Consider the following 9,146-nt stretch of genomic DNA (forward strand, 5'->3'; position numbering starts at 1 on the left):
AACATGAATGCCCCTCACACTCATAGGTAGAATGTCCCTCATGTAACAAGGTTGATGACTTTTTTTAACTATAAAATCTGCAACACACGGAACAGACTGCCAAAGAACGTGGTAAACAGTTCCTCAGTTGAACAGTTAAAAAATCGATTACACAAGGTGCTACAAACATTAGTGTAAGTACTAGTATGAATCCTCGGTAACCTTTTAACGGTATCTTCTCGGCATAGGTTGTAAAACCTTTTGAGGTGCTGAGATTCCTTGTAATTCTTTGTAACTCTCTCTCTCTCTCTCTCTCTCTCTCTCTCTCTCTCTCTCTCTCTCTCTCTCTCTCTCTGATCTAATTTTAGCTATATATGTGTTTCAGCGTCATGTGCATACGCAGCCCATAATCGTATTTCAAGTAGTTTATTTATGCGTGCCTCTCGCAACCTTCACGGGTGACACAGTTCCTCTTGAGTCAGGATATATTAAGGCAGTGGTTCCCATTCATTTTCCCTCACTCTCCTCCCACTTTATAACTTCTCAATATTTGTATGGTTTAGCTTACTTTCCCCCCGAATCCAACCCGCCAGACAAGGTAAAATAATTAAATAAAAATAAGATAAATAAATACATAAATAGCTAACTGAATAAATTTTAATAAAAACAAATATATAAACAAATAACATATAAAATAATAATGATTAATAATAATAATAATAATAATAATAATAATAATAATAATTGATAATGATAATAATAATAACATAACTAATAATAATGATAAGAGTAATTGTATCAATAGCAATAGTAATAACAGTAATAATGATAGTAATAATAGTAATAGTAGTATTAATAGTAATAATAATAGTATTAATATTAATAATAATAGTATTAAAGGTGTTAGAGGTATTAAAAGTAACGATAGTAGTAACGATAGTAGTAGTAATAATAATAAAAAAATAAAATAAAAAATACTAATACTAATAATAATACTAATAGTAATAGTAATAGTAATAATGATAGTAATAATGATAGTAATAGTAATAGTGATAGTAGTAGTAATAATAATAGTAATAAGAACAATAATAGTAATGATAATGATAATGATGATAATAATGATAATAATGATAATAATAATAATAGTAATAATAGTAATAGTAATAATAATAATAATAATAATGATAATAATAATAATAACAATAATAATTATACAATATAGTAATCATAATAATAATAATAACAATAATAAAAATTGATAATAATAATAATAATAATAATATTTACTACTAATAATAATAACAATAATATTAACTAATAATAATAATAGCAATAATTTTAACTAATGATAATAATAACAATAACATTAACTAATAATAACAATAATATCAACTAATAAAAATAATAGTACTAACTAATGATAATAATAACAATAACATTAAATAATAATAATAATAATAATAATATCAACTAGTAAAAATAATAACGATAATATTAACTAATAATAATAATAGCAATAATACTGATAATAATAATAACAATAATATTAAGTAATTATAATAGTATCAATAATATTAACTAATGATAATAATAACAATAATATTAACTAATGATAATAACAATGATATCAACTAATAATAATAATAACAATGATATTAACTAATAATAATAATAATAACAATAATAATAATAACAATAATATTAACTAATGATAATAATAACAATAATATTAACTAATAATAATAATAACAATAATATTAACTGATAATAATAATAATAGTAATAATAATAATAATGATAATAATAATAATAATAATAATGATAATAATAATAATAATAATAATAATAATAATAATAATAATAATAATAATAATAATAATAATAATAATAATAATAATAATAATAATAATAATAATAATAATTGATAATAATAATAATAAATTATTGGTGAAGAAAAACCCTTTGCTTTATTACAAAGTTGACAATCATAATGATATATTTCCTCTGCCAGGACAGAGTGGTGGATTTTCTTTATATTCAGATTCCCCGCATTATATAGAAATGCATCATTTGCAACAGCAGGTTATGATCCCACTAAATTCTTGTCATGGTTCCCTTGGGGGACCCCCATGGCCTCCAAGTTAAAAACCGCTGGGTTAAGGTCGTCCATACCTGGTGGTACTTTGTCTCTCATCCCATCTAGCGCCAGGCGATTTTATTCATCCCCAGGACACACCAGACCTCCACGACGACCACCATAAGAAGAAAATTATCTCTTCTTTTATTACCAACATAACTTTTGTAAAACAATGAGAATACAACAACTCGGGCTGTATCATTGTGTTGCATGGAATTTGTGTCTAATTGTTTTTCTTGCTCCATTGCGCCGTCATGAAGAAGCGTTCTCTCATTCCTTTAACTCTGCCTTGATGGCGCATCGAGATTCTGTTTATACGTGATTAGAGCCATTCGCTAACAAGGCGTCAGGTCCATTACTAAAGATATTTCTCTAACAGCTAATTTTTTTTTTCTGTTAAACTGGATAGCCGCTGACCTTCTGACAATATGTGTAGCTGATCACTCAAAATTGCAGAAGATTTTTTTTCCTCACTATTCAAAGTGGAACAAATTTCCAATATTCACCATGGTCTCTTACCTCTTCTTCACCTTAAAATCTGCATACACTGTACACAGATGAATACTGGAATCTTCTGTTCCACTTTGAACAATGAGGAAAAAGAAAAAAGTCTTCCGCAATTTTGAGCGATCAGCTACACAGATCGTCAGATCGTCAGCGGCTATTCAATTTAACAAGAATTGTATTAGAGAGAAGATTACTCCAGGCTAAGCTTTTCTATCAGAAAGGTGGATGAGGAGCCTACGTCAGGAGGCACTGAATAGCTATGCCCGCAGCCCTCATCTTACCCTATGATGCGTCTGGTGGACTGCTGTGATAGATAACACACAGTCACTGCTGGGAATTAGAGAGTAGTGTGAGATTCGAACCCGTGACTAAGCAAATGCAAGATTAGCATTCTTCTGTTGACGCTACCAGCGCAGGAAAGACATGACTGAACCACTTACTTACTAAGTGGCACTTAGAGATCCAACTCTGGTTGTTGACAAGTTATTTTATTCAATTCAGTGGTTCCCCTTCAGTAGCGGGAAAGGTTGTGTATCATCATTACAACCCCCTTCCGTCCCGGGTGGCACTGTTCCCTGGAATCTGGCTGCCGCCAGGAGATTTTGTTAATTTTTGGCACCTCCACCTCCCCCTCACCCTCCTCCTCTCCTTCCTACTCCTCCTCCTACTCCCCCTCCTCCTTCTCCTCCTCCTCCTCTTCCTCTTCCTTGTATCAAAAGTAAAACATGTTGGAGCGCCGTAGGATGGAGAATTAATTAACAGTGAACGATTACTTCCGCACTGCATTTGTCATAATTGTGTTCTCCAGAATCTAGATGAACATAAGAACATAAGAACATAAGAAATAAAGGAGACTGCAAAAGACCATAAGGCCTACACTAGGCAGCTCCGTATCCATCACCACCTGTCGTCCCCATCCATAAAGTTGTCTAATCGTTTTTTAAAACAACTGATAGTTTCAGCGCTTACTACGTGGTTACTAAGTTTATTCCATTCATCGACCACCCTATTTGTAAACCAATTCTTGCCTATTTCCTTCTTAAATCTAAATTTGTCCAGTTTATACCCATTACTGCGAGTCCTGCCCTGTTGTTTTATTATGATGACCTTGTTTGCATCACCCTTGTTATAGCCTTTGATCCACTTGAACACTTCTATTAGATCCTCTTTTGTAATTGTAATATGACCCAGCAGGTTTTATGCAGTGCCATCAACGAAAAAAAGTGGGATTTTATCCCTTTACCTGAGAGGAGGATATTGAGGCCATCACCTTAACCTTACGTGCTTGGACAGCACGTGGATGGGGATGGAGGTTATCCACAGCTGTTGGGAATCAAACAGGGGACTTTGCGACCATGAGGGAAAAGTCGGACACGACACTCGAGAGCGTCACATCACGCCATCGCCACATTTCGGCAGCCATTTTCCCTCAGCTGAGGGAAACCTCAGGGAGGCAAAGTATAAACTAAGGAAACCGCCCTCTTATTACCGTGATCCTATGTAGAAGAAGGCGACAGTCATGGGACACAGCGTCACGTGTAATTTAAAGCCTAAATAAAGTTGCAATATTAACGCGGAAGAAAAAGTGAAATGGTCACATATTCGTTTGAAACCCCAAATGTCAACTTGACCCTCCTGGAAGAGGAAGATATGTGTTTACATTTATTTGCGGTTTTGGGGTATTTCTTCTCATGCTCTCAGGGCTGTTCCTTTATTTTGCTTTCGTTTCTTTCCCAATACGCTGGTGTCGAAATCGGGATTGTGTAAGTCTCACATTCGCTTAGCAGTTGGTTTGAATCCCGCACCTCCGTCCAATTCCCAGCAGTGACTCCTTGTTACCTGCCCTAACAGCCCAAGTGCATAGGGCAAAGGTGACGGCTTCGGCCGCAGGTGCGCGCCTTCTGGCATAGGCTCCTTATCTTCTTCTTCATCCAATTCTGTCATAATAACATAAGAATGGTTAGACTGCAAGGGACCATAAAGCCTACACTAGCCAGTTCCATATCCCATACTACCTGTCATCCATATGCATAAAGTTATCTAATATGTTAAATCAACTAATTATTTCTTCTCCACTCCCTTCTACCCTGCACCAGCACCTTTACCTCATAAGAACATAAGAATGAAGGAGACTGAAAGAGACCATAAGGCCTACACTAGGCAGCTCCGTATCCATCACCACCTGTCATCCCCATCCATAAAGTTGTCTAACCGTTTCTTAAAGCAACTGATAGTTTCAGCGCTTACTACATGGTTACTAAGTTTATTCCATTCGTCTTCAATAGTAAACACTTTCCTCTCCACACCTTCCTTCAAATTCGTTTTCTCTTCGCTCTTTACTTTCCCTTTTTTCGCTTATTCCACGAACTTAAGAATAACATCCTTGGCAATGGTTTAATGACTTAGATTAGGTTGAAGCAGCTATGTACAAATAAGAGTAAAATTCCTCCAAAAGGGTTTTCAGGTTTGGACGACTCTGTGGTGCAAATGTACCAAACATAATGGTGGATTTGTTGGTTTCGGTTTTATGTAAGCCTTAACATTATATACAGAGATTTTACCTTTTCCTTTCAAAGTGAAGAAACATTCTATATTCTCTCCTATGAGTGAAGAGAACCCATAGAAAGAGGTACTTCAAACCCAGGAGGATTTTGAGAGGAACTAACCCCAGCTTACCCTAGAACCCCTCTCCCCCCGCCATACCAAAAAAAAAAAAAAAAAAAAAAAAAAAAAAAAAAAAAAAAAAAAAAAAAAAAAAAAAAAAAAAAAAAAAAAAAAAAAGAGAGAGAGAGAGAGAAAGAGAGAGAGAGGGGGGGGAGGGCTTGCTGGTAAATAAATTAGACCCTCTGGGAGCCAGGATTCTTGCGCCATTTCTTTCCTCCACCCCCCCAATTACAGCTGGAGAGTCCGCCCCTGCTGGCTTCTTGAACGTATTTTTTCTTGTCCAATTCCTGGAAAGAGTTTGCATACCTGGACGGCTGGCTGCCTGACGAGTATTACCTTGCAAGGAAGAGCCTTTGCTGGACTCTGAAGATTTAAAGTCTGGTCTCGGACACAAACCCTCCCCCATTCTCTCTCTCTCTCTCTCTCTCTCTCTCTCTCTCTCTCTCTCTCTCTCTCTCCCACTCTCTCTCTCTCTCTCTTTCTCTCTCTCTCTCTCTTATCCTCTCTTTCCCTTTCCCTCTCCTCGCTCCCTCTGTCTACAATACGTTTGGACTCAATATGGCTTCTGGTCTGTAACCGTTTGACAGCAAACCTCGACTTGCGCCTTTGTACTGGGTACCATCAGGCGATTCTCTTCGGCTGAGGGGGCGGGGTGGGGTGGGGCGAGGTGGTGCGGGGAATCTCGTGGGTTCGAAGGGGGAACAAGAAAAGGGGGGGTCTGGATCACCCCCCCCCCCCACCCGCCCACACTCACACACACCTTCGTTAGTACAATGCTATTAGGAAGGGTGGGGGAAGGAAGAGAAGGAGGAGGAAGGAAGAGAAAGAGATGATGGAGGTGGAGGTGGAGGAGGAGGAGGAAGGGGAAAGAAGAGGAAGAGAGGATGGAGGAGGATATGGAAGAAGGGGAGGAGGAGGACGAAGGACGAGGACGAGGAGGAAGAAAGGATGGGGGAGGAGGTGAGAGAGGGGAGAAGGAGAAAGAGGAGGAAGGAAAAGGAAGAGAAGGAAGAGAGGATGGGGAGGAGGTGAAAGAGGGGGATGAGGAGAAAGAGAAGGAGGGAAGAGGAAGAGAAGGTAGAGAGGATGGAGGAAGAGGTGGAAGAGGGGAGGAGGAGGAGGAAGAAGAGGAGGAGGAAAGAGAGCGTGGAGGAGGAGGTGAAAGAGGAGGAGAAGCAGGAGAAGGAAGGAACAGGAAGGGCAGGAAGAGAGGATGGAGGAGGAGGTGGAAACGGGGAACGAGGAGGAGAAAGTGGAAGAGAGGAAGGAGGAGAAAGAAGGAAGAGGAGGAAGGAAGAGAAAGATCAGGAGGAGAGGAAGGAGGAGAAAGGAGAAGAAAGAGGAAGAGGGAAAGGAAAAGGGAAAGGAAGAGCGAAAGGAAGAGGAAGAACAGGAAAAGAAGATGGAGGCGGGACGAAAGAGGGGGAGGAGGAAGGGGAGGAGGAAGGGGAGGAGGAAGAGGAATAGCAGGGTGAGAGGACGGAGGGCGAAATGGAAAAGGAGGAGGAAGAGGATGAAGAGGAGGAGGAAGAAGAAGAGCAGGGAGAGAGAATGGAGGGCGAAATGGAAGAGAAGGAGGAGGAGGAAGAAGAGGAGGAGGAGGAAGAGGAGGAATAGGAGGAGGAAGAAGAAGAGCAGGGAGAGAGAATGGAGAGCGAAGTGGAAGAGGGGGAAGAGGAGGAGTGGGAGGAGGAAAAGAGGAAGAATAAGGGGAGGAGGAGGAGGAGGAGGAGGAGGAGGAGGAGGAGGAGGTCGAGGAGGAGACGTTCCACAAAGAAGAATTGCAGACTTACGAAGAATCAAGTAAATGATTACGGATGAGACAAACAAAGGAAGGCAAGACAGTTCAAGAAGAGAAATGTACGAACGTAAATGGAGAAGAGGACGAACAAACGCAAGAACGAAGAGGGGAGGAAAGCAGTTAAGGAACCGCTCACCAAAGGCAGGAAATACTGTGGGGGGAGGAAAGATGAATTAGAGGGAATGTGATTAATATAGGGACATATTCCAAGAAACATTTGCCTACCAATTAAGAACATAAGAACATGAGAATAAAGGAGACTGCAAGAGACCATAAGGCCTACACTAGGCAGCTCCGTATCCATCACCACATGTCATCCCCATCCATAAAGTTGCCTAATCGTGGTTCTGTGCTCAGTGAGTTAAACATGTAAGCTTCGCTTTCTTCGAAAATCACTTGTCTGGTTGGAGATGGTGTCAATCCTAGTCAAAGTAAGTTTCACATTAATTATTGTAAATAAAAATGTGATGAAGTTACACCGGCAAAAACTTAGCTGCGGTCGAAGGCGTCACCTTTGCCCCTTGTGCAGGAGTTATCGGTGGCTGTTAGGCTCGAACACGGACACACGTGTTACTAGTATCTTTCTGACACAAACTGGGCATATCTTGAATGTCAGACTGCCACAGTCTTTCTCTGAATTTTAAAACATTGTATATTATTGTTATTGATATAGATTGTTGTTTATCAGCGCTTCTAACCATATAGACAGTCTTGTGTCGCTGTCAGGCGTTACCTTATATCTTATGTGACGTCATTGTATAGTTGTCATAGTTGCCGTCATATGGATTTTACTCATGAAAGGACGCCTTCTTCCACAGACAAAGGCTTAACCAATCTTAAGCCTTGTAAATTAACCCATTAGCTGCGTTTCTAGACTCTAGTTCTTATTTTAGCCTTTGCTAGGTGATATACAGTTTAGTAAAACCCCATTCATAGCGAAGGGGTTAAGCGAAATATAAGTTAAGTTAGGAATATCGAAGCGGGTAAAATTCTTCCAAGACAGTAGAGGAAGAGGAGGAAAGAGAGGGGAGTAGAGACGGAGAACGCCGAAGCGCAAAGATAAATAAAGGCTAATGGGAGGTAAAGCATTTAGGATGAATGATAACGACGGGGAATAAGAAGATAACGGCGTGAACAAAGAACGAAAGGAAAGGAGGAAGAAAAGGAGAAGAAACGCATGGAGGAACAGGAGAAAAAGGAACACGAAGTGAAGGAAGAAAGGAAAGAGATGAGGAATCGAGAAAGGAAAAAAATATGCGGAATTGGAGAAAAAGGAGAAAGAGGAGGAGGAGGAGGAAGAGAGGAGGGGAAGAAAGAGAGGAAATAGATGGGGAGGAGAGAGAAGACGGGAAGCGCTGTCTAACGTGATCAATTTATTATTATTTTCTATTTACCTGTTTGTTTATCATTTAACTATACCTATGCATTTATTTATGTATTTTATTTGTTATTTACATTATTATAGTTTTTATTTATTCATTTATTATTATCATGATTTTTTTTCGCATCCGATCTAGATATGGACCAAAAGGTCTCCTGTCGGCATGCTCCGCCTTTGTAATCCTTTGTAATCCTTTGTAAGGAAGATAGGCAGCTGTGCTGCATAAGTATCTTCGGGAGAGAAGGACCAAGAGACAAAGTATAAGGGAATAGAAAACGGGGAAAGAGAAATGAAGAGGAACAAGTAGACGAGTAGACCCGCTCCATCCACCATCTTGAAAACGAAGAACAACACTTACCTTCTTCCATTCCTGTATACTCTTCCCTTTTTTTGAAGTTAAGAAAATACATCTACCAGGAGAACAAAGAGACTTAAGAGGAGGGAGGAAAGATAGAACAGAAGGAAAACGAAGGGGAGAATAGAAAAGAAATTAAAAGAAAGAATAGGAGCAGGTAGAAGAGTCGACTATCTGTCTAAACCCATTTTGTTATTCTTCGGGACACCATCTGGGGTCTTCGGCCCATTTTTCATCGCGAACCGGAGGCGCACCTGAACCCCTCTTGGAGGAAGAAGTTGCTGTGGAGACCTACCTGGGCAACGGCATACATATGTGTGTT

At 39.1% G+C, this 9,146-nt stretch overlaps 1 protein-coding gene across 1 annotated transcript in view; it reads left to right on the top strand.

Moving 5' to 3' along the window:
* Nucleotides 1–3,978: 3,978 nt before the first annotated feature.
* LOC143032214 (uncharacterized) overlaps nt 3,979–9,146 on the top strand; it is a 6,398-nt gene continuing 1,230 nt past the window's right edge. Inside the window, exon 1 of the mRNA XM_076196684.1 lies at nt 3,979–4,081. Coding sequence (XP_076052799.1) covers nt 3,979–4,081 — 103 coding nt within the window. The remainder of the gene's footprint in view (nt 4,082–9,146) is intronic.

The sequence above is a fragment of the Oratosquilla oratoria genome, chromosome 13 (assembly GCF_046742065.1).
Source record: "Oratosquilla oratoria isolate Oo_2021 chromosome 13, ASM4674206v1, whole genome shotgun sequence".
NCBI classification, from domain to species: domain Eukaryota; kingdom Metazoa; phylum Arthropoda; class Malacostraca; order Stomatopoda; family Squillidae; genus Oratosquilla; species Oratosquilla oratoria.